This window comes from Drosophila elegans, unplaced genomic scaffold (assembly GCF_018152505.1).
Source record: "Drosophila elegans isolate 14027-0461.03 unplaced genomic scaffold, ASM1815250v1 contig_149, whole genome shotgun sequence".
In the NCBI taxonomy this organism is placed as follows: domain Eukaryota; kingdom Metazoa; phylum Arthropoda; class Insecta; order Diptera; family Drosophilidae; genus Drosophila; species Drosophila elegans.
The window spans coordinates 1,194,829-1,220,723 of NW_024545513.1; the positions used below are offsets into that span (position 1 = coordinate 1,194,829).

Here is a 25,895-nt window from a genome sequence, read left to right on the forward strand (position 1 = left end):
AAACAGTTACAGCGTCTGGAAAATGTTTCTTTTTTTCTGCTAAAATCAAAGGAGAAAGGGCAGAAGCGTGGAGTAAAAATTTTGTAAGGCAAAAGTTTAAAGTTATTGCTGCTATTTTGAATTGGAGCAACATTGCAAGACACACATGCCGGCACACACAAACAAATGTCAATTTAGCAATTGTTCAAAGTAAATTGCGTGAGACTCAAACGAGTTGAAGTCGAGGCGGTTGACCTAATGCCCAACCATAGAAGTTATAACCGAAGCACAAAGAAATTGTGGACTCAAATCATTGCGAAATTTGAGGAATTGTGGAGCCAAACTGAAAGGGAATTATACAAAATGGGCAAAAGCTTTACAAATTTGTACATATTTTTTATATCTCATAGTTGAAAAGGGATCTGTACTGATTTTAAGAGGGTGCATGAAAGTATTTTTATGATTAGAAAGCCATAAACACCATCAGTAGTTTAAAAAAATCTCGGAAATTTAAAAATTCTGGATTCCCGCCTTATAAATGGCCTTTGAAACGTAAACAAAAGGCCCACAACATTATTGAGTGCAACTCAATCACCCTTTAGCCTTTAGCCTCTTAGAAGCTACACTGAAACATAATCCTATAATTAAAATAGCAAGTTCAATTTGCATAGAAAAGGTTAATGAAGAAGTTCTATATTAATATGTGCAGGGATTTAAATAGTTTGCGACTAAGTTTTAATATTACATATAATAGGTATAGTAAGTAATGTTTCTTCTTCCAGTGCATAAGCTTTCGCTTTGCTCTAAATCAAATTGAAAATTGTAGGAAGCCAAACAAAATCCGATTCAGCACTTTTGGGAAACTCTGAGATGCTGGATTTCCGGGGGTTAAAGGGTGGTGGAAGATGGGGGGCGGATTGGGGGCAGGGCACGTGCCTGGCCAGCAGAAAATGATCCGGGGATCTTGATTCTGCCGGCCATTGTAAACTATAAACAGATCTTTGATTACTGCTGCACATGTGCAGGGCAAACGATATATATATACGTACTATATACACGTACTATATCTGCGCCTTTAGCTCTGTGTGTATCTATGTGCTGACACTCCAAACGGCAGGCATTAAGTTAAGCATGCACAGCATGTACTTAGGAAGTGGCCTCTAGTGGCGTTCCCCGTCCTCCCAGCGATGGAAATTAAGTTCGCAGTTCGGAGAGTTCACTGTCTTGCCGGATTTGTTTAAATTGGGATCTGGTAAAGTGGCATGGGAACTTTGACCGTTTGGAAAGGTTCCTTTTTATAGTAATAATGTGGCTGAGTATTAAGAAAAGTTTAACTTATGTTTAAAATAGTGGGATAGTAATATATATGGTTACATTTTTATAGCTAAAATATACGATTTTCAATCTAGTTGGAAAAGTCTTTATATAAATATATTATAAATAAGGCATCAATTGCCTTTTTATTACGATTATGTTTTATGAAATCACCATTGCAACAACTTAGGAGAGTTCCACTTTTCGATGGTTGGAATTTTGTATTTTGTGGGTGGTTCTTTGCCATAGACAAAGCCCCTCCTCGATGGCTTTCAAGACACTACTTAAGAGATTCAAAGAGAAGACGAAGGCGAAACGACAAAATTTTAATGAATTATCACAGTGCCGGCTATGATGATGATGATGATGATTATCGCTGGCTGGGGCTGTCATTGAACCTGCTCAGCGGCTCCACGGTTCCGTCGCAGGGCATTGTCTATACCATCTTCCATCCACCATCGCCCATCTCCCACAATATCCATATTATGGTACCACACCATGGTATCTATCTATCTATCTAGCTATCTATCTATCCATCTGCGGATGGCGTTGCCATCGACCATTTGTCATCTGGTGGGCGTCGTTTTCCGATTCGGATTCGGAATCGGAATTAGAGTGAGGGAACCCAACTCAAGACGCGTCAAAGACTCCCCGACAATTTACCATTTTTAGGGGCTTCTCCGCACCCGGCTCGTAAATACACTGACAAAATACTATCTGGCTCAAAACGTAATATTTAAAATACAAACTAAATATATAACATTTTTAAAATATTAGGAACACTGCATAATTTAATAAAAAAATATATTTTAATTAGTGTTTAAAAATATAAGTTTTAAAATACTTACAATATGGTTTAAATTTAAATTCAATTTTCAGATATTTAAATTATTTTTGAAAATAGCCAGATATTTAAAATAATGAAAATTGCAATGATGAAAATCAAAGCGGAAAGTTCAGTACAAAATAATTGGATTTGATGGGTTTTTTGACCAATGTATGCTCGAACGTTGCGTGTCGCTCTGCTTTTTTGGGCTTACTCCGCTCGGGGCATTTAAATTTCAACAACATCTCAACTGAAAAGTCGAAAGGAGCTGGACGACCCGGTTTCCTTTGCCGTTTCCCGTTTGCTTTTCTGTTAATCGATTTTAAATTGGCGATTGATTGACTGAGATAGCCGATACTGGTACTTTTTCTTCTGGCCAGATAGCAGATAGTCCTTGTGTAACGCGATCGCTGCACTTGTCTCAGCACCACTTGAGATGCATTTTCCCGTTTTTCCGTTTTCCCGAAAATGCAGTCATCTCAAGTGCACTCCAACTGCAGTTGCAGTTGGAGTTGCACTTTCCCATCGCCTCGCATACAAATTGGATATTCTTTTTCCATTCGACACGCCTCGAGCTGTGTGTTCCATGTGGAAGCGATCATTATCTCCATTGGCATTATCCTTATTATCATTCCGAGTTTCTGTGTTTCAAGAATTTCACAGTTTACCGATTTGCTTGACCAAGCTCATTGTGTTGGGTTTGTGATTGATTGATTATCTTTTGAGGGTATAATATAAGCTACAAGGTTGCTTCCTTGTATTTTAAAATAAAATAATGTTTTAAAACTACTTTCTGGTAACTGAAATTAATGAAAATATAAAGATCAAAATCATTTTTGACTTGACCCAAAAATATAAGTATGCACAAAAAGCGCTACTTTTACTATTCTTTTCTGATTCTCAATATTGCGGCTATAGTAGTCATTTTTCGGTGCCCATCGTCACTTCGTTGAAAATAATATACGAGCAAAATGTAGTGGCAAAAGGAAAGGTATTGTCAGAAAATAGTTTTGTTAGATTTTTAAATAATTTGCAAGTTATTTTTCACACGCGACCGCTTTCACATCACAGCAATACGGTGGGCCAGTGGTTAAATGCAATCGAGTGGCCCAAAAACCCGTTCAGATCGAAGATCGCCGATAGATTTTTTCCGTAAGTTACACGCAACTTGTAGCATATACTTTTGTTATATACTTTTTCCTGGCCGAGGGAAATCACCGCTTCACATGTGTATAGGAAATCATCTCACATGCAGCATGACACGACTCTGCGGCAAACAATTAATGTGTGTGCTGCCGGTCGGGTCTGGCCTGAAAAAAGAAACCCATTAAAAAATGTTAATTTCCATAAAATAAAACCGTCAACAGAGCGAGCGAGAACGCTGGAGAACCGCACGTGGCTAAAAGCCACAAAATACGTTTATGCCTGTGCGTCTATGCTTTTTGGCTTTTTGACTGGTATCTGTTTGTTTTTTTTTCGTTTTTTTTTTCTATTCCCTGGAGTTATTATGCGTGTGGCATTTGCATAACACACCCACTAGCTTGCCATCCATGTCTATCAATAGATGTTTTCGCATCTTCGGCTGGCGATCTTGTTAGGCGCATCTATCGCGGATTTATGGCCAGTGCCATAATTAACTGGTCGAAGGTGTTGCTAATGGCAGTGCCAAACCGATTCACTAATGAGTCCTACATCTGATAGGCCTCCACGGCCAATTTGCATACCTCCATGATGATCTTACTATGTATAATGATGATGCGGATGGCGATTCGAGATCCAAGATCGAAGATCCAAGATTCAAGATCCGAGATCCGAGATGACCGCTGTCATAACTGACAGCTGCGGTTGTGCCACACACAAAGTTCCGATTCGCTACGTTTCCATTTGATTGGTTCCTCACGCCACAGTGGACACATACCATAGATGGACTGCAAGTTGAGAGTGAGGAGATGGAGATGGAGCTGGAGATGGATGCCCAGAGATCGCAACTCTCGGCAAACTCTTTGTCGGCACCAAAGTCAAATGCGCGGCTGCGACGCAGTTCAAATCGCAAAACTATAAATTATGCTGTCAGTCACAATCAGCCATTGTCTTGGCAGTTCTCGATTTCGCGGTCGCCATGGGACGGTACACTACAGTACACTACGGTACAGTACCCCCCTTTCATACAAAACCCCTCTCAAAGATCAGGCATTTATGTTGTAGCGCTTTCGCGCTGAAATTTTCCGCACAAAGGCGTCCATTTCACAGAACTGTAGTTCGGACTCTTCATTTTTACAGTGTATTCTGGGTAGTTCGATGCACCAAGTAAATAATTAATAACTATTTGTTGTTGTTTTACAGCAGTTTTTAGTTCTCATAAAAATAAAATTAAATTAAAAGTGATTTAAGTAGAATCCCTGCACTCACAAACTAAATTTATATATCTAGAGACATAAAAGAACATGATATTATAAAAAATTCTTATGTCCTTAGATCACTTAACATTTTCCTAAATTAAGGCCCTGTTTAGTGCATTATTCCATAAATTAAGGATTTTTTCCTAAAATCAATTAATTTTTTTTTTTTAATTATACATAAAATGTTCTCTATTAAATATGTTCAGCTTTCAAAATTTCAAATATTGCACAGAATCACTTAGTCCATCAGTATGGCTGCAAGTTGGCCTTTTCGATTTGATGCGCGAGAATTGGAAATGCCAAATTAATGTCTGCACCTGAGTTTTTGCAATTGCGATGCGACGCAATTTGTTGGCAGCACTTAAAACTCGTGCCAACTGCAATGGACTTTGATTCAGCCCGCCGAAGTTCGATAGTTCAGTTTGGCTCTGCAAAGTGTTAATTTTACACTGAAACAGATGAAGTATTGTTCTCAGTGCACTGAGGTGCCTGGGCGTTGAGTGGGTGGCCTTTCAGTAGATAAACGCGTTATCTCGGCGGTTACTATTATGTGGGAGTAAGTTCCGAACCGAAAAGCTGGCCTGGCCGTTAAATTGTCAAATTAAGTACGTGGAGAAGGCAGCAACACGTGGGCTCATTCAGCTCCCACTTTTGTTTAGTGTTGTGTTGTGTTGTGTTTTTCTCTTTCTTCGAGCAGCTGGTCAATTGAAGCCCCAAGATATATGGGGTGGTTATTATAGAGGAGATCCAAGCTCTGGGCTCCCAGCTCCGACACGTTCAACCGTTTCATTCGAGTCGAGTCGAGTCGACTTGAGTCGATAGTATAAACAAAGGCAAAGCGTAGAAACTGCATTGATTTCTCAGGGTCGGAGACAAGCCGCTCGTTTGCCTGCCGCAGAAATGATGCCAACAGGTGCTCAACATTCTTGGCATAGTTTCTAGAGCAATTGGGGCCTAATCATCGGGAAGGGGGCAACTATGGCAGCTAAGGCAGCATGGAGATGAGGGAAACCGAGTACAGCCATGGGTATGGCCATGGCAGGTGGCTGTGTACTTGATTGAGCTATTGTAATTGTCAGTCATGCCGGTGAAAATGTAGGGAGTATCTAATGGAAACCCAAGAATCTGTGGCAGAGAGAAGAAAGTTCCCCTTAATCTCAGCAAAGCCTTTAAATCCGTCTTTTAGCCAATCCACAAATTTAAAAAAAAAACAAAGCTTTGATCTTTAATTTGTTGTTTTCTCCATCTTAAAAAGGAATTTTAATGTTTTAAATTGTATATGTAGACATTCATTGCATTTTAACATCCAATCAATTCGGAAATAAAGGTATTAAATAACAATGCAATAGTATCAAAAACATAAATACAAGTCCTAAAGATATACGAAAATGTATACAAATATTTTCCTCATTACAGTTCAACTTTAATGAGCTTAACAAAATTTCATGAGAATTTTCGATATAAAATAAAGAGGGAAAATGGTAACCAAACCCATTTCAAACAATTCATTCCGTTTTGAATTTTATTGTGGCCAGCAAACAACTTGGGCCATTATCTGCCCCCAGTGTGATTTGCATTATGTCACGTTTTTCCGGCGAGGTCAATCCACTTCCACTATCCACTTTGCAGGTATATGTACTATCCACTATCCACTATCCACTGACCACTCATGACTAATGGACCGATCTGGTGGCGCCAGCATGGGTTAAGACATGGGTTTAGACTTCGGTCAAGCATAATGAGTGGCCAGAACCCATTAGTCCAATGTCGGCGTAATTGTCGCGAAAATTTCGAGTGCGTGACCAACCAACAGAGGAGTATATACAGATGCGGCCAAAACAATAGTAATAGAAACTTTTGAACATTTTTTTTTTATATTTTCGTGAAGCATTACTATAAGCTCAATGAGGCAACTATAAAAATCCAAACTTGTTATAAATTTAAAAAAGAGTTCAGATGGAAAAAAAACATTTTATTTCTAATACAAATTTATGTATGATTATTTCCTTAAATTGTTAAAATAAAATTAGCTACAGTATATTTAAAAGTGAATTATAAACAGTTTTCGATTTCTTTAAAATTTCAGTGGGTTCTTAAGTCTTATTTTGTTTATTGGTAAGTAAGCAATATGATGAATTAAAAAAAAAGTTGTCCTATACCCCAAAGGTATGTTTCTAAGCACTTATGTTTGTTAGCACTACTATTATTTTGACCGCAGCTGTATAAGCGCAAATGTGTGGGGTCCAATGCGGAGAGAAAAACGGTATCTTCTGCTCATTTTTGGTCATGAAAATATGTTTTGTTTATCCCGGACAGCTGAATTACACAGCATTGTTCTTTGTCTTGAGGCCACTTGAAGTTTAATTTTAAATAAAGCAACTTGAACGCGGGCTAAAACAATATTTGCCAATTACACCAAAATAACTTATTTAAAGACAATGCTTTATTATTCTTTTCACAACATATATTTGCATTTGTGTCTTATTAAGTTGAAATACATTTATACCCGACATGGTTTAAAAAAGAAATTAAATATAAATATTTATTACTTGGTAATTCGTATCATTATAATATCTAAAAATATTATTGATACTGTCTTGAAAATATTTAATTAAAATACTTTAAAAATATAATATTATCGACAAGATAAAGAGAGAAAACTCAAAAACAACATCAACGATTGCGTGAGCCGTATTTTTTGTCTGCTTCGTTTGTAATTTAACAAGAATTTCTTAATTATCCGAAAAAAAAACAGAAACAGAAAGAGGAGTGGAAAATTATAAAGTTTATCCGCACTTATGATGTTGCATGGCCCAATGATGGATCCTAAAATTGAATTGACAGCGAGACCATGTCGAATGTTGATTGGTTGCTGCTGCTGCTGCTGCCACAAATTGATGCATTTCACGCAACAGCAATTGAAATGCCTCTCCGTTTTTTTCATTTTTTTGTTTCCAACCAACTCGATTAATATGCAAAACGGTTTGTTGCAGGTGCAACCGGTGGGGAAGATTATGCTAATTAGGGTGCAGCGGATCGGGAAAGGTGAACTGTTCACCGTTGCCCTATTGGGCAGCATTTATCAATTAGCAACGTTCGGCGGCATAAGACCCAAATTCAACATTGGGAAATGGGAATCTTTTGACTTCTGGGCCCAATTTTCATTTTCATTTTCATTTGCATGCGCACAGGTCTCTGATTTCCACTTGAAAATTAATTCCCGGAATTGGGGGCACAACCGATGCCGAAATGGGTTGGAATTTAATATTCAAATGTTCGGCGCTTACAAAAACATATTTATCAAACTGATTTGCGTTCGGAATTGGAAATTCGAGAGCATACGGATTAAGTATTTAAGGGAAAATAAAGTTGGCTGAGGTTTTTATAAACTCTCAAATAAAATGTAAAATTTGATGGTGAATAAAACAATAGTGTTTTTCTCTGAAATCTTAAGCAACAGAGGAGCAAATATAAAACCTGTATTTAATGCAGATTTACCATACCCTTCTATACACCAAAAGTATTTAAATGGGTTCAATCAGGTGCAGCCCAAAAAAAAACGAATATATTCCGGGAAGAATATATATATATAACTAAGAGGTGGAATATTTAACAATAATTCTAGCTAAGTCCAGAATTTAACAGATTCAGCATTTATAAAAATATCGCATATATGTATGTTTATATTTGCTTAAAATAGGTTTTGAAAAAAAAAGTGTAGACGTAAGCCCTTAGCAAGGTTTTGAACCCAGGTCATCAAGTGGGTTCCATGGTGTAATGGTTAGCACTCAGGACTCTGAATCCTGCGATCCGAGTTCAAATCTCGGTGGAACCTTGTTTCCATAATTTTTTTTCTTTTGTTTTTTTTTTTTAGAAAATCTATATATACTTTTTTGAGAAAGTTTCTTTGCCATCTGGTTTGCTCAACTATTTTTGCCCGCATTGCAAAGCAGAAAATGTGGGCAAATAAAACGAAATGGACGCATTAAAGACACAAAATGCCTTGACGGCCGTGCAATTTGATGAATGAATTGCGAATGACGACGGCTGGCCTGCAATTAACGGTTGCATAATCCCAGTTGTCCACTTCCGCCAAGTGACACAGATACTCACGCCACGACACGACACGCCACTTCACGCAAAATGTGTATGGCTCTTAGAGGAATATGGTATTCAATCCCATCTCGGCGACTTTCACCCGCAGAACTCTTCCAGGTGAAATAATGAGGAGAAATTGATGGGGTCTTTGCTCAAAAGAAATTCCGGTTCTTAAGGATTCTTGCCGTCGATTTCGCGTCATTAATATTTATGGAAGCACTTCTCATTCAATAATTACCAATCCACCAGGTTGATTTTGTATTAATTTATGCTTACTGTTCGTTGGATAAACGTTAATAGCACACTTTTCCATAGTTTAATCTCTATTAAATTGTCAATGCTAATTGCTTTATATTTACAAAATATTTTTGAATGCCGGTTAATAAGAAGTAAGCAGAAAAGCTTTCAAATCTTTCTAAATTGAGAAATGCTTTTAGTATAATTTAGTAACCTTTAAATTCTTCAATAAAGTAAAACATTTTACAACACGTTTTCTGCAAAATTAAGAAATCTGGTTAGATTTTGCTCGTTTTTGCTCGTTTTTTTTATTTTAAAAACTTAGTGACCTCCCAGCTCATCTGGGGTTTCCGTGTGGTACTCGAATTCCACCTTCGTGCTCAGGCTTCTGCTTTGCATGAGGGAATTTTCACAGCTGCGACTAATTGCCGGCGACACGTCAGGGCCAACCCACATCATTTCGAATCTCAAATCTCGAATCTCGAATCTTGAATCTCAGCAGCCACATTTCAAATCTGGTGTCTTGGTTTCTTCTCTGACATGCGGACTTTTTGGACAACTTGGTTTTGGGTCAACATCAATGTTGAACAATGAGTGACACTTCTCTCACTAAGCTCTTTCTCCCTTTGTTCCATTGTCTTGCAGCATCAGCACCATTTTTGAATGTCAACCAGGAGTGGACGCAGAATGACCACTCCGGGCACACTATATCGGTTGGCCAGTGGTGCCGCCACACCTGCCACGCCCACCAACAGCCAATACGCCCAGCCGCCCAAGCCATATGCCATTGGCTCGATCCAGAACGGATCGGAACGGAATCGCCTGCTGGAGCTGCTGCGAGCCCCCAACAGTTTGACCTCGCCCAGTTTGGAACCCTCCTCCAAAGGACTGCTCAATGGACCCGGCCAGAACAACTGCTTCCTCAACTGTGCCGTTCAGGTAGGCATATATATATTTTATATATTTTTTATATGGAAATTATCCTAGTATATATGGTATAGAATAACATATCTAATATAATATAATATATAATATAATAATTTCAATAGTTTTAATGTTGCTATAACTGTTTTTGGCAAATATGTCAAGTTTCACAAATAGCTGGGGCTTATAATAGTGTTGGGGTGTACCTACATACATTACATTTTGTTGGTACCTTATAATAAGCTTTTCTCTTACCTTGGTGTATGTTTTTATTTAACTTAAGATAAAGCTATCTTAGGTATTGAGATAGTGAAATATTTTTATATATTTTTGGTTTCGAATTAGTTTGATACTCACTTTCGCAAATACCTTCTACCTTTTCCTAGATAAAAAAAAACTGGTACTGGGATCTTTACAATCATAAAATTTAAAAATTTAAAATGTGCACTTTACGGTTTAAAAAATGAAGTAGTTTAATTTGAAATGTTTACAAAGAGGCCTCCAATTTATCGATGGCCTCCAGTTGATATTTGGCAACCTTCGCGATAGTCAGCCGAAATTGAAATCGTGTTAATTGGCTGCTGAGTTTGGCTGGAGAGTGTGTGAGTGGGCGCCACAAATGCACCATATAAGGTGGGTGGTGGCGGTTCGTTACCCACTCTTTTGTCTTCAGTCATCAGTCATCAGCCTCTAGTCTCCAGTTCACTCCACTTCGGTCTTCAGTCTTCAATCTTCAATCTTCCCCTGAGTGGGTTCACTGTCTCCGTTTCAATTCGCAGTCAAGGCAAACTTTTCACATGGCCAATTGTGGGCTTGGTTGGCCCAAAGCAGTATGGTTCTTCAGTTCTTTGGTTGTTTAGTTGTTCGGGAAACCTCGAGCGCCACCCAGTTGCATAAATTTAGCGAGCAACTCTTAATAAACATAAATCTGTATATTAATGATTGCCCCGACAGTGGCCCCTCCTCGAAAACGGGGTTATGCCAGGGGAAATTATGCAAAAGTCGGGTTCGTACAACAATTAGTCCGATTGCAACAAGCAATGGGTTGTCAGACAAGGGCTCCCAGCTCTAGTTATATCTCAAAAACAAGCTGAAACTTTCCCACTTATCGGTAAGACGTTTTGGAAAGAGATCCCTTCAGTCAATTTGCTTTGGTGCAGATAGTACTTGGGTAATTTGAATTGGATTCTTTATTGCGGAGATTGGATTTAAATCTTAGAAAGTTCAAATGATCTGGGAATAAAAAAAAACATTAAATAGCCATTGCTCGTAACATAAATGTAATTATTTATTTAAGTTGTTTGATAACTTAAAACATTTCTCAATAAACATAATTTTGGTTATATATTATTTAATCTTATTTATTTTAAATTTTTTTATTATTCTATTTATTTTTTTATTTTGTATAAGATTGATAAATCTCTTACTATTCCTATGTTTTGTTATTAATTTAAAATATATTTGATTGATAAAGTCTAAATTCACCATTAAGCTGTGGGTTAGGCACTTGATCATCTTCACACCGATTTACATCCGATAATGGATTGCCATTGTGTAACTGTCTTCGGGCGTTGCTGTTCAATTATCGATTGGATAAATCTCGATCGTCATGACTCACTTACGGCCAGTGGTACAGTAGTTAACCCCCTCCAATCGACCCGTTCGAATGGGATCGTCAGTGTTGCGAGTTGAAATGGGAGTTGGAAGCTGCGAGTCGGGATATGAGTGCAGAGATTTAAGAGTAGGGGGTTCGGGGTTCGGGAGTTAAGATCTTGAGATCTCGAGGCGAGGCGAGGCCTAGGTGCGGCCACTAACATTAAACTAATTGCACGGACGGCATGTGCTCTTATTTCAGTTTTATTTCTTACACGGCTGCTGGTTTTGCAACATACGAATCCAAGGCGTGGCATCATGCGACACGATATGTGTCGAGGGGCCTACAATCCATGAGCAATACGAATTGCACATATACCCCTTAAAATAACATTTAATTTAGATATTTTACAATGGCCAAGAAGTTTAAAAAAATGCTTGGAGAGTCAAATTTCTAATGGAGAAATAAAGATTATATGTAATGTAAAATAGAAAAACTATTTTAATAATAATTAAACATTACACTAATAAAACAATAACGTAGTAAGTCCAAATACTTTGTAGTAAATTTAAATATCGCTCGCTTTGATTTTCATCAATTGCAGTTCTTGGGTATTTTAAATATGGAATTATTAAAATTTCTTTAAATTTTTAATTGGAGATCTTCTTAATTAGTTTTAATAGTTTAATCTAATAATAATAATGGAATTTTAGATTTCAATCAAATTAAATGTATAATTTTGAATTCAATAGTCAGATATTAAATTTAAATATTCAATATTTTTATCAGTGTAATGTAAAGAAGAAACAATGTCATGGCTTTATTTATCCGAAATAAAAATTAAACCTTTAGAAAATAGTATTGTATATTTGATGATGCAACTTCAACTTTTTAAATAATCGGGAAAAACTTTTTCGAAAACCGCATTTTGTTTAGCGTGTTCTTTAAGAAAATTGAACCCAAAAGACCCCAAACCTATCATACCCTTTAAATATACGCAGACAAAAGCCAGTAATGGAAACAAATCAACGCGAGACAATGGCAATCAAATGTGGCCAAATGGCGTGGGCCAAGCCCAAAAAAAAAAAAACATTTGTTGACAGATGCCAGCTTTGATTTCGGTTCCATCTACAGAGATCCATTGTCTAGGCCCAGATCTTCAAAACAAAGTGGTTTGATTGTTTTTGGCTTTCTTCCAAATTGTTGGTCAAAGTCAAGGGGGTTTTTTGCTGTTGCTACAACCAGTAACATGCAACTTGCAGCTAGCAACTTGCAACCTGCAACTGACAAACTCTGAGAACACACCGATGATTCCACTTGATATGCTTTTAATGTGTTTCTTTTGCCGGATTCGGGGGCACTCAACTGCAACGAAAGACAGAGCGAAACCCTCGGCGACAAAAAAGCCATTCGTATGTGTGGTATATATATATATATATATATTATATATATATATATAGTATATCAGGCAGGGAAACCTTCAGACGAACGTCTTGAGTCTTTTGTGGTGCCGAGTGGCGGAGTGGCGGAGTGTAATAAAGTAGCTGCAAACAACTGCCAGTCGCACCATTTTCCTGGGCTTCAATTTCAGCGTAGACGGTCAACAATCGGTTCATGATATAGACCGGGCTCGCAAAAGGGGGCGGGGGGAAGGGTATGGTATTATGGGGGAAGTATTATGCTCATAGACTCGCACATCATTTCACAGCTACTGCGACTCCAGAGTTCCAAGACTTTGAGACTCAGAGACTAAGAGACTCCCCTTAGATTAGTTCACACGATAAGCCAAACAAACGGGTCGGCGGATCGAGGGGGTTCCACTTGGTTGGCAACTAATATGAATTTGATATTTACGGCCAAAAGCAAATGATGATCTCCCCGCCGCGTCCATTGGCTGTCATTAGGAATGTGAGAAAAATCGTTCACGGCAAGTGCGTGTGCCGAAGGTGGCCAAAAAAAAATGTGGTTATGAAATCGGAAGTGTATATATTGGTTTGCGAATAATACGTTTTTGGGGCCATAAACCCTAAGTAACATCATTTACACCTAAGTTCAAAATAACAGTGTTTAAACGAAAGCGTAACAAAAAATTAAATAATAAAATATATAAACGACTTTTAATAGATAGGTAAACTATGAAATACAGGTATTTCTGTTAGCTTTAAAAACTTTTAAAATACCTATTTTTTATATAAAATATTAAACATCTTTTTTTGAGTTTATTTACAACTTAAAAAAGATGTTTTACATAAAAACCAATTTTTTTGACTCTAGCTGAGACCCACTGCTGTAATAGTGATTACACCTGTATGAATATGTTGTGTGGGATTTAGGTGCACCTGTCGCTGGGGCAGCTGCCAAAAAAAAAATAAAAAGCGAACAGCGAAAAAGTTGATCCAAGACGGTTCCGCTCGAAGGCGCTGCCTGTGAAAAGAAGAACGCTCTCGTGGCCAAAAAGAAGAACGTCTTCGCCTCGGCTCCTTTCTGGCCATAAAGTAAAGTAATGTAAAGTAAGGAAAAGCGGTATAGTCCCCTCTAAAAATACTGACCAGATCACTGGGGCTTATGCATATGCACATATACTTTTGACTCTGTTTAAAAAAGGCAGGCAACTTGACAACCAGAATAGGGGTTACAAATGAAGGACAGGTTGCGCGAATTAAACTGCTTTGATAGGGGTTTTAATGCCCTCGGACGGGCAACCAATTTGGTTATTAAGCAAAGAGAACATGCGTTGTTAATTTAACAGTCGGATTTGGTATGCGCTATGTGGTTTTACGATTTAACCGCAAAATGTGATTTAGTTTCTTAATGGGCATTTTGTATTTCGTTTACCGAGGGATAGGGATTTATAGAGATAGAGACATGCAAATTATGCCTGCACACTTTACGCGTAAAAAAGCAATTGATAAAGTATCTATTATATGTAATTAAAATATTACGTTTTCTGCTCTTGAAAGATATTCTATAATATTTATTTATACAGCATTCAATTGTGTTGTTTATTTTCCTGTTTATTTACTTCATCCATTAGAGGCGTCTCTCGAAAGTACTTGAACAGCCATCTTCCGCATATTAATATTTGTTGTGTATATTTTCCTAAAACGACTGTGCTCGTTAATTGTTGTTCACAACTCATCACAGCGAACCCCAAAAAATGACAAATTTTATTTAAATTTGGTAATTGTTGCCGGCAAATGTAAAGTCATGAGCACGATGTGTTATTTTTGGCCAGCATCATGGTCGGCATTGTTGTTTCAGGGCCAGAAAGCCAGAAAGCGAATGTTGAGGTGGTTGCTGGTTTGGTGGCATAGCACCCGCATTTCGTATTCCAAATGGCAACGCAACCTCTTCGATCTGGTTGTCGGTAATTGCGGTGGTAACACGGCAACATCATGTTGCTGGCCATTCGAAAGTTGTCCGTGAGTTGTCCATGTTCAATGAACCTTTTAAACTGTTACCATTTCTCGTTTTCAGTTCGTGTCCCAAGTCTTTTGTTTCGAAATTGATTTTCTCTAGAAATGTGCCGTCGCCCAGGGTAAAATGGTAATGAAAATGGAAAAATGGAAAAATGGAAGCATGGAAACGGTAGCCCAAATGGAAAGTGTTTTCCGGGCTTGCCCTCTTCCCATTTAATGTCTCAATTAGGCTCCTAATGAAGTTGCCCAGAACGGGGAAATGAATTCTGATTGCAACCACATTACGGTTTTTTGTTACTTTGTAGGGCTCATGCATATTTATCGCTAGCACTTCCTATCTCTCTTTCAAGATCTTTGATTGCTGGGGAATGCTCAAACCAATAAAAAATTTCAAATGAATTCGCTATAAAAAGTAAGATAATTTAGATTTACTGTTTAATCTCATTGTACATTCAGTACTAACAAAAATGATGATAGTGAATACAAGAAAGTGCTTTTTTTAATTCTAAACCTTACAATTTACAACTGAAATACAATTAAATTATATAAAATATTAAAAATTATTTCAACTAAATTTGTTTGAAGAGATTTCTCTGGCTAAGCTTTCATTTTGGTTTCGATTATTTCTTTTTCTCCCACTAAACCCAAAACTTTTTCATCATTTCCGTGTTGCATCCAAATTTTCCAAAATGCATATGGGATCTAATTAGCTAATCGATTGATGGTCCAGACCCGAATCGGCCGAATCTCATTAGTTTATTTTCCATTTTGTGCTGAGTTGTCACAGCCGGGGCAATTTGGCCCTAATTGAGACACAATCCATCACAAGGCAACCAAAATCGATTCGATTTCGAATTCGAACTCAAACTCAAACTCGATCGCTGCACTTCCGCTATGCCATTGTTGCATTTTCAATTAGCCCGCTTCGCCGCTTTGTATTTACACGGCATTTACATTTCCATTTACATTTCCGTGGTCAGACGTTGTAACTCGCCCAGAAATCCAAAAAAAAAAAAAAACACGGTGTTTGAGATAAAATAAAGGTGAAAGCGACGACATTGGCGGCAAGATTAGAAATTCCTCTTCATTTCACCCTCTTTTCGGTGGTAATTGTAAGTGTAATGGCCATGGCAGTTGTAATTGTTATGGCCGGACCCAGAATAATGCCCATTTCCTGCCATGTTCGTTCGCTTCTAATTCAATTTCTAATTTGCTGTAGTGTTTTGCTTTCTTTTCGCCGCTTTACGGCCACATAATCATAATCGAGTCAAACCGGTTGACCAATTTTTGATTGGGGTATGCGAAAAGTAAACTATACACTTATTGAGTTATCAAAATGCGCTTTCTGTTTCTTGGTAATTAGTCATTGAAATAAAGTTTATTTTCATAATCAGTATATAAAAATATATATATCAATTATGACAATTATAAAACTTGCCATTTTAAATTTCAGTTTGACGATATTTTTGTCAAATAGATTTGTTAAATTTAGCTATTTGTATTGCATTGCCTGATATTGTGGTTTGTAAAATGCTAATTGCTTGTTTTTGATACATTTTAAGAAAACTTTTTCTGGACTTAACTTTATGTAATTAACCACAAGTTTTTGTAATTTTAAATAAGTTAAATATTTCCAAATAAGCTTTAACCATTTATTCTCACAACATTGACTTATGATCTGCTATTTTTCCATGAACACTTAAACCACAGTGGTCTGCAGGTGAGCCAAAAAATAATTCGTCAGCCTGCGGGGGTCCTGATCTAAATTCAACTCGGAATCCAGTGGCTAAATCGAGCTTTTACTGGGCTTCCATGGCTACCCAAATTCCATCGTGTGTTTTTGGTTTTCTTGGGAAATGGAAAAGCAAGAAAAGCGGGCAGAGAATGTGTGGTCTTTGGGTTTTTTCCCCTCCGTTTCTTTAGGCTATTAGCCACCCACAGAAAGCAGTTCGTTTGGGGATCAGAGGGCATTGGAGCAGACCACCCGGGAAAAGGCAGAGATTCTTTTGGGTTTTCGGTGGGGGAAATCGAATGATTGATGAGGCAGAGGCAAGATGGATGATCGGATGTGGATGTGGATGTGGATGTGGGCTTGGTCTTTCGGATAGGCAATCGAACGATCAACGATCAGCGATCAACGATCAACGATCAATGGCAGGCAATTCAATTAGCCAATTACGCATTGCCAATTGGCAATTGGCGAGTCACTGACATTTGTAATTACACCTGAGCGATGCCATAATTTGCACAATTGGAGCGCGGAAGTTGCACAAGTCGCTGCAGTTCTGGCCAAGATTATAATGGTCTGTCAGCACTCGCTGGCCAATTGTGGGCCCAATCAAAACGGAAGTTGGCATTGGGTGGTGCTCCGCTTGGAGCACTTGGTACAACCACCTGTAATATATAGCCACCTATACCATACGATACTTGTCCCCCAATCGATCGGATGTTATAGCTTCCGTTTTGGCGCCATTCGCCATTCGCCATTTGAAGAGAGGAGGAAGCCATCGACGATCTTCCCCTCGTAATTGATTGATTGCGCCAATTGCGGCAACTGGATTTTCTGGCCAGGAATCGAGGAGTTCTAGAGCCATGGAGCTCCACAAACCTGCCATCCAGCATACAGTGCGTGAAGATGGGCTTCCTATTGTTTTCCGCACTGATTAAATCTTATTATCTGTGTTATTAGTGGTTTTATTTAAATCGCTTTTTAAATGCATTTAATTTATTTTTCCTTATTTCTATTATTATGCACTTAAAATACGTCATTTGTAATTACATAATAAATGTGCAGTGTTTATTTTCTAGTTTTTAAATAAGCGTTAAACTATTTTTGTTACGGTTGCTTTTGTTTTTGCTTCTTTTTGTATATATTTCAATTTAAATCATTGTATAAATATTAGTATTATTTTTGTAATTTGTATTTATGTGGTTAGACTTTATTTTACTTTCTATGCTGAAATAAAACATATGTTCATCAATATGATGAATTTATTTCCTGTGTGGGTTCATAGAATCAAAGTTAAATGCTTTTTTACATTAAATCATTGGCAAAAAGTCTCTATGGTTTTTAATTAGTTCTTAATCGCATAGCGCAAGCCCTTATTTTTTGTATTTAAGTATTTTCAAGACATTTTGGCACGCCCCAGCTTGGTGTGAAGTTTTTACAGGGTACAAAAATTGTTTACCGTGTGAATGGGTGCCAAGACCAAACCCCTGAACAATTTGTCTAGCTGCAGGCCTCGCCTAGACGACTAATTAATTATGAATTCGAGCTGGAATTCCGATTGGCCGCTAAGGGGGCGCTACCCTGTGACCCCAATCAGAAATCAGAGTGTGTATTTATGTTCTTATAAAGGCTTCGGGTTAAACGGTATGAATAAAAGTAACAAATCGATTTGTGGTGGCTGCTGGTTTTTGTTTCTTTTTCTTTTTGTCAATTAATTGTTTTACGGCCATAAATTAATGGTCAAAGCCTTAAGATCTGGCAGCCCCAGTTGCGTAATAGTACCCACAATAACAACAATGAATGGGTTCTTGAGAATCTTCAGCCATTCTTTTGTTTTCTGTTTGTTTTTTGTATTTTTTTTTTTGCGGTTTGTCATTGTAGCGGCACTTTTGTCGTAGGCGTCGACTGATCGTCACCCTCGAGCGGCGCCCAGAAGTAGAAGCCCCACAAGCTGCGAAGAATCCGAGAGTCGAGCGCGAAGAGAGTTTGGAAGAATTCTTCTGGGCCAAGAGTTCTTGAGGCTTTTTCTTTCGCAACTCCAGATTTAGAGCTTGTGCTTATATGGGCTATTTCGCCGCTCACTTTCACATGGGGTGTTTGGCTCGTTGGTCTAGAGGTATGATTCTCGCTTCGGGTGCGAGAGGTCCCGGGTTCAATTCCCGGACGAGCCCAGGTTTTCGACAGCTTCATTTTTTTTATTTATTTTTATTTTTATTTTTATTTTTGCGCATCAGCCGCTAATAAGTTTGCCTTATTATATGCAATTTCGGGGCTCGCTCAACGGGAACTGCAAGTGTTTTTGTTTCCTGGGCAACTGACTCACCTCGACTCACTGGGTATGGGCATGGGTATGGGTATTGGATGGGGTTTTCTGACGGACAGGAAGACGATCCACGAGGAACAGCGTGCGAACGCATAATGAGATCGAGGAAGTGACTCGCAAACAAGGGAAGTTGGCGACCAGAACCAGAACTTCCACAAAGGTCTGAGACACACACACACACACACAGTCGGTCACAAGTAATTAATTATTGATTTAAAAACAAAGTGTTATTTGTCTTGAAGCTTTAATTATGGTTATTAGTTTTATTGGTTGAGCTCAATTATCACTGCAACTTGGGGGCAAATAACCATTTCCTAATGGTTTATTATTGTTAAGTCTTAAGTATTACAAAGGAATATAAAAAACTTATCCTTTTCTTGTTTGGAAAAATTTAAATATTTTTAAGACATTTTAAATAACAGTCAAGTTAGGTTATTACAAAATCTAAATATTAAATACAATTAAATGTAATCCAGAATTTACATTTTTTATAAATTTAAAAACTTAAGTGCAGCAGTTGCTAATATTATATGTTACGAATATTTTGAGTGTTTGAGCATTAATATTATTAAAAAGATGCCAGGAGAAAGACGTCAGAATTTGTAGAACCTTGTGAATCCAGCTGGTCTTAGCCGTATAGAAGCCGCACCTTGGGGGCCTGCGTGCCCGTGCCGAGGATGAAGTTTGGCAAGACTTTCGAGTCCCACTTGACGATCGAGTGGCGCCAGCAGTATATGCGATATGCGGTAAGCTAGATAAATTGGGTTATAAGGTGTACCCGTGCCCCCAAATCATGTGTGCCACCTAGGAGCTCAAGGCGCTGATCAAGCAAGGCGTCGAGAATGCCCCCTCGCCACTGAGTGCCACGGACTACGAAGTGCAGGCCTATTACAGGGCCTTCGAGGAGACCTTCCTCGCCGAGTGCCAATCGGAGCTGACCGGGGTGAACAACTTCTTCCTGGAGAAACTGCTCGAGGCGCGACGCAAGCATGGCCACTTGAAGCTACAGCTCTTGGCCTACTCCCACGAACCGGGACCCACGACCAGCGAGACTTCGCTGCAGTCCCAGCCCCAGCCCCAGCCCCGTTCCCGTTCCCAATCTCTCTCAAGATTCAAGAAAAAGAACCACAATCAAAGTCAAAAGCAAATGACCCGTCGCCAGCTGAGCTACGCCTATGCCGAGTTCTATCTGAGCCTGGTGCTCATCCAAAACTATCAGTCGCTGAACGAGACGGGCTTCCGCAAGATCTGCAAGAAGTACGACAAGAACCTCCGCTCTGGAGCGGCGGGCAGCTGGTTCGAGCAGAATGTGCCGAATGCCCCGTTCACGGATGGCCGCCAGCTGCAGCGCATGACCGTCGAGGTGGAGGACCTGTACACGATCCATCTGGCCGACGGGGATCGATCGTTGGCCATGGAGAAGCTGCGCGTGCCGCCGCTCGGGGAGCCCACGCCGCCGGCGATGGTCTTCCGGGCCGGCATAGCCCTGGGAATGCTGCTCATGCTGCTCCTGGCCACCGCCTTCAGCTGTAGGTTGACTCCACTCTCTCTCTATATCCTTCAATGCCCAGTTATACAGCTAGGCTCCAAGAGAAATCGAATTCGTGCTCTGGTTTTCTAAGATTCCCCATTTAATATTTTCTAGAACCACCATTTACGGATTGGTTAAAATTTGCGAAAAAGACTTTTATTGGAAAGAACTTCCCAAAACTTCTTGAGCTTATCTCTGTTCCAAATATTAATATAAACTTCCTACTCGAAACTAACTTTATTTAGTGGGAATTTTCTCGGTTTTCACTTCTAATCTTATACAGATAGAAATTAATTCGAATTTAAGCCTATCAACTGTATAACTATATCAGAAATCTAGTAATAACACATTTTGTACCGATTTCTCAATGTTCTGGTTAGGAATACAAATTCATTTTCTCAATGTGATGTTTAATTGTTTTGGACAGAAATCTTGATGTCAGGTTAGCTTGTAATCTGTCCGCAGAATAAGTTCGAAATTCTCGATGTGATGTTAAGAAGAAATCCAGAAACTTTAAGCAAAAATAGAAAACTAGGCCAATTTTAACCAGATGTTAAAACTTAACGTGACATTGATATATCGGCTAGAATTTAAAACTGGGCATTTGTAGGACATTATTTCTTGATAAATTTGATTCCTCCTGCTCCCATGGCATATCAACCCTTTTGGTAGATTGGAAACTGCCTCCGACGAAGGGCGAAACGCCGGGCCTGATGCGCCTGTACCGCGGTCCCTTCACCTGGGTGATCTTCAACTTCTACATGGCCGCCAATGTGGCCGGATGGCAGCGGGCCGGGGTCAACCACGTCCTGATCTTCGAGATTGACCCCCGAAGTCACCTGCAGCCGGCGACCTTCCTGGAGATCGCCTGCACCTTCGGCATCCTGTGGGCCCTGTCGATGCTGGGATTCCTGCACCACAAGGCCATGGGCATCACGGATCCATTCGTCTTCCCGCTGGCCCTCATCCTGATCATGGTGGGCCTGCTGGTGGTGCCGCTGCCCATCATGAACTGGCCGGCCAGGTGGTGGACCATCAAGCTGGTGGGTCGCGTCATCAGCGCTCCGCTGCACTATGTGGGCTTCGCCGACTTCTGGATGGGCGACCAGCTGAACTCGCTGGTAACCTGCATCGTGGACCACTACTACATTGGGCGGTTCTATGCCGTGAGCTGGCTGCGCTATGAAATCTTGAGCAGTTGCTTCGAACCGGATGTTATGGTGCCCATAGCCATGTGCTTGCCCGGATGGTTTCGGTTCGCCCAGTGCCTGCGGCGGTTTCGGGACAGTGGCTCCAAGTCGGTGAGCTACCTGATCAATGCCGGCAAGTATTCCACCACATTTCTGGTGGTGCTGTTCTCCACGCTGCGAGGAAAATCGGAGGGTAATCGTTGGGGTTGATCGATTTGAGGGCCCAAAATAAGTCTCTAAAATCTCGTTTGAACCTCTTTATTTACAAACGAAAAATACTGGTTTTACGTAGTAGCCTTTGAAATTGGTAGACTTTATTATTATTATTGTTACCTAAAAAAAAGCTAAGTCGTAGGGGTGCAAGTTTATTTATATAGACAATTCTTAAAAACATTGCCAATGAAACTAAATCTTTAAATTCACATTTGACCCCTTTTGTAAAAGAAAAATACTGTTTTTTTCGTTAGAAAAAAGTTTAAAGAGAAACTGTTCGGTTTTATTATTTATATTTATTCAACAAAGACAAATCATAGGAATTAATGGTAATATATAGACAGTTCCATTAAACATTACCAAAGAATCCAATTTTTTAAAATACTGGTTTTTCAGAAAAATTTAGATTAGTAGTAATTTTTAAATCTAAATATAGAACATAGACTTTAATTACTTTTCCATAGCTAAGAAACAATATTTGACAGATTTGCCCCTAAGATTTATCCCCTACAAATCGATTTACCCTAGTTGTAGTAATCCCCTAAATTGTGGTTATGCCAATCAATCCTGACCCACAGGTGGGTATGCCAACACGTTCAGCAATCCGTACACCTGGCTATTCCTCGCCAGTTGCGTGGTGGCCACGGTTTATTGCTACTTGTGGGATGTGATCCGCGACTTTGGACTCTTTCGAGTCATGAGGGGTGAGCATATTTTCCTGAGGAAGCAGCTCGTCTACTCGCAGGCCTTCTACTACTTTGTGATCGTCGAGAATCTGCTACTGCGCCTCTTTTGGGCCTTTGAGTTTGCCATTCTGTATCACAACCTGATGACTCCGTACAATATGAAGACCATCAGTAGTATCCTGGAGATCACTAGGTGAGAGCGGATATTAACATATCACTTATTTTGGAAAAACCCCTTTCAATCCGAGAAAGGATTCCAAAGTTTTCATATCAAGGTTTTTGTTCATTATTATTTGTTCGATTTTCATGTAGGAAATGTCTTTTTAAAGAGATAGGTATAATTATTCATTTAATTTAAGAAAATTGTTGTTATTAAGCGATATATAACTTCTGAAGTTGTTATCTCAACCATTTTCCTATAATTAGTCCTTTGATTTTATTTTGTATTTTGCCTTAAGCTCTACTATTTTTAATTACCGCAAAACATTTATTTACTACCTAACACTCAGATAGAAAAATGAATTAAGAAATTGTAAGAAATCTAAAAGACTCGAAAAAGTCAAAAGCGTTTTTCCACTTAACCAATTTAAGTGGTGTGTAGGTGCTACCGTTTTCGTTGAGTGTAGCTTGCTCCTGCCCCTTAGGCGCTTCATTTGGAACTACGTGCGCCTGGAGAACGAGCACTTGTTCAACTGCGGCAAGTTCCGGGCCACGCGGGAGATCCATCTGGCCGCCCTGAATCCTCGCCAGGAGCGCATGCTGGAGGACATGATGGACGAGTCGGATGGCGTGTCCAATCGCCACAAGCCGAGGGAGCGCGTTCGCCTGGGCAAGGAGTACTTCTAGAGGCAGCTGCCTGTCCTCTACGCTTTTGCCCCCCGATCGATCTGCTTGTTGATGGTCCGTCGTCGTCGTCGTCGACTTTAATTAATTCATTTGTGCACAAATACAAGTCGGATGGAGGGATAGACGGACAGGGAGACTGAAGACTGAAGACTGGAGACTGGAGAAAGGGAGCACGAGAAGCACGCGCCAAACCGGTTGGCCAGCTGCACCCAAATGTGGTAAAAGTCCCCCGGAGTCCCTTCTCATGCAGTGTATATAGATATATACAGCTGCGGTCAAAATAGTAGTAGTTTTTTAGCATATGAAAACTGATCAATCAAAGATATTTGGAAGATAGTTTTAAACATTTTTTTTTCTCAATGGTGCAAATTTAAAATTCACATTTAAATACTTAAAAAAAATGATAAGCAAAACTTTTTTTTTTTAATATGTTGTTTTAAAACAAAATGCAGATTAACAATAATTTATTTATGATTTTCATAAATTGTTATTAAGTAACTTACCACAGTGTATAGTAAGTTTTTTATTTCTTTGAAATAATAAACATTATCAAAGATTTTTTAAACCTAATTTTGTTTATTGTTACGCAAGAAGCATTATGATAGATTATAAGAAATATAGTCCCATGCCTTCGAGGTAGATTTTTTAGCACTTTACTTAGTCCCACAACTAGTATTTTGACCGCAGCTGTTTATATAGATATATATTTATATATATCGTCCGGTCAGGTAACAATTGTCATTGCTGGAAAAGGAGAGGAGCGAGGTGGAGATGGAGATGGATCCTCGTGGCGAGCTCCCGATCACGGATCGCCATCGACAATCTCTTAATTGACTCGCTTTGGGCCTTGATTGGCCTCGCAATTAGCCAAGCTGCGGAGCTAATGGAGATAATGGCTTTTGAGCAGGAACCTGAGGATGATCTCACCGATCACCCATTCTAATCCCGTGGAGGCCTTTCTAATGGGAGAAATGTTTCGCTTGCATATTTTGTACATCATGCTTACTACATAAAACATTGACTGCTTGAAAATGAATAGCTATTTTTCTTTTTAATTAGTTAAATAATTGAATATGGTTGAATGGTTCCAATTTCATCCAACCAAATCCAAAGTCATCTGAGATGATTAATCCTTGGGGAATCTACTCGAAAGAATTTCGTTTTCTCAAGGTTCTATTATCTTTTTGTTGAAAATATAATTTTAAAGCAGATTATATATAATAAAATTGTTTTCGAAGTCTAAAGACCCCAGAGGTCGAGGCTAAAGCGATTTAAGACTTATAGCTGATGTTGCAATGACCTTAAGAACTCCAAACCTGGCTAATAGGCTTAGATTTAAGGATTCGCTGGCCTTAACCTTTAGTATGGGTATTGAAGCCCTTGGGCAACCTGAAATCGGATAAGCTAAACAAAGGATGACTCTCGAACAATTTCTGATCCTCTTTCTTTGCTTTTTGACTCTTTTGTGTAACTTGATAGGCAATACCATTCCTTCATTTGGCCTTTTTTGATTTTTATCAGGCGGGGCACACTTAGAAAAACATTCTTAAACATTCTAAAAATATCATAAACATTTTTCTTTGACAATTAATTTGGTGAAACTGTAAATTTAGGTGGTTAGAACTTTAAGAAGTGCTACATATAGAAAATATATATATTTTTAAATAAATCTAGAAACCTCTTGAAAATAACTAATTTTCATTTCATTCATTTATAATTTTTTAATTAAAAATTAAGCCTTGTCCTTTAAACATTCTCCGTAGTTAAATCGGTGGAAATGTAAATTTAGGTGGTTCCAAAAACATGCAAACTTACAAAAGTAAGTATTAAAAGTTAATATTAAGTTAATATTTAATATTAGTCTTGATTTTTTTCCCACTGCATCTTATCTTTCATTTGGAGCCAAGTCTTTAGTGTTTGACTTGAGCACGAGTCAAACATAAATTTGCCATTGACTTGTTGATGTTGCTGCTGCTGTTGCTGCAGTTTGCTGATGTTGCTGCTGTTGCTGCTGTTGCCGGTAAATGGCAACTGCAATTTATGCTGCTTGTCGCGACCAGCGACGCCAATGGCAATGTCTCCAGAGAAAAGTGGAGAAAGGGAGACGGCTGCTATTATTAATTGCAGCCGCTGCTGACGATGTTGCTGCCGTGCCAATTAAGCTGCCTGCACAGCAGCAACATTGCAGCATTGCAGCAGTGTATGCTGCATGTTGCTGTTGCTGTTGCTGTTGATCTTGGTACAGTTGGCCGCGTTGCACACGCGCCAAAAGCAGACCAAAACAAATAAACAAACAAACCAAACTAAGCCAAGCCAAACCAAACGAAACCAAACGAAACGAGACCCAAACAAACAAATGAAAGGCAAACGGGCAAACAAATCCAATGTGAGTTCGAGTGCGAGTACTCACAAAATCCAATCCGAAACGAGTGGAGCCTGGCCAAAAGGCGACAACAACTGGCCAAACAAGGCCCAAACGGCTTTGAGCCAAGTTCTTTTTTTTTGTTAGGAGGGCTGCTCCTTGAGTTTGGGAAAAAGGCTTGAATAAATCAGTTGATCCATCTAGGTTTTAACTGATTAAACGTCT

At 39.0% G+C, this 25,895-nt stretch overlaps 2 protein-coding genes and 2 non-coding genes across 4 annotated transcripts in view; all 4 read left to right on the top strand.

Moving 5' to 3' along the window:
- LOC108135918 overlaps window positions 1-25,895 on the top strand; it is a 57,797-nt gene that overhangs the window by 2,245 nt on the left and 29,657 nt on the right. The window contains exon 2 of the mRNA XM_017256859.2: window positions 9,499-9,792. Coding sequence (XP_017112348.1) covers window positions 9,517-9,792 — 276 coding nt within the window. The 5' untranslated portion in view covers window positions 9,499-9,516. The remainder of the gene's footprint in view (window positions 1-9,498; window positions 9,793-25,895) is intronic.
- Trnaq-cug lies at window positions 8,282-8,353 on the top strand. The gene has a single exon. It is a non-coding gene; the product is annotated as a tRNA-Gln (tRNA).
- Trnap-cgg lies at window positions 18,619-18,690 on the top strand. Its single transcript has one exon. It is a non-coding gene; the product is annotated as a tRNA-Pro (tRNA).
- Window positions 19,425-24,279, top strand: LOC108135919 (xenotropic and polytropic retrovirus receptor 1 homolog). The gene is made up of 6 exons (XM_017256861.2): window positions 19,425-19,588; window positions 19,651-20,371; window positions 21,046-21,756; window positions 22,355-22,655; window positions 23,107-23,526; window positions 24,037-24,279. Exons 1-5 carry the CDS (start codon window positions 19,520-19,522, stop codon window positions 23,306-23,308), a joined length of 2,004 nt encoding a protein of 667 aa, XP_017112350.1. The 5' UTR covers window positions 19,425-19,519; the 3' UTR covers window positions 23,309-23,526; window positions 24,037-24,279.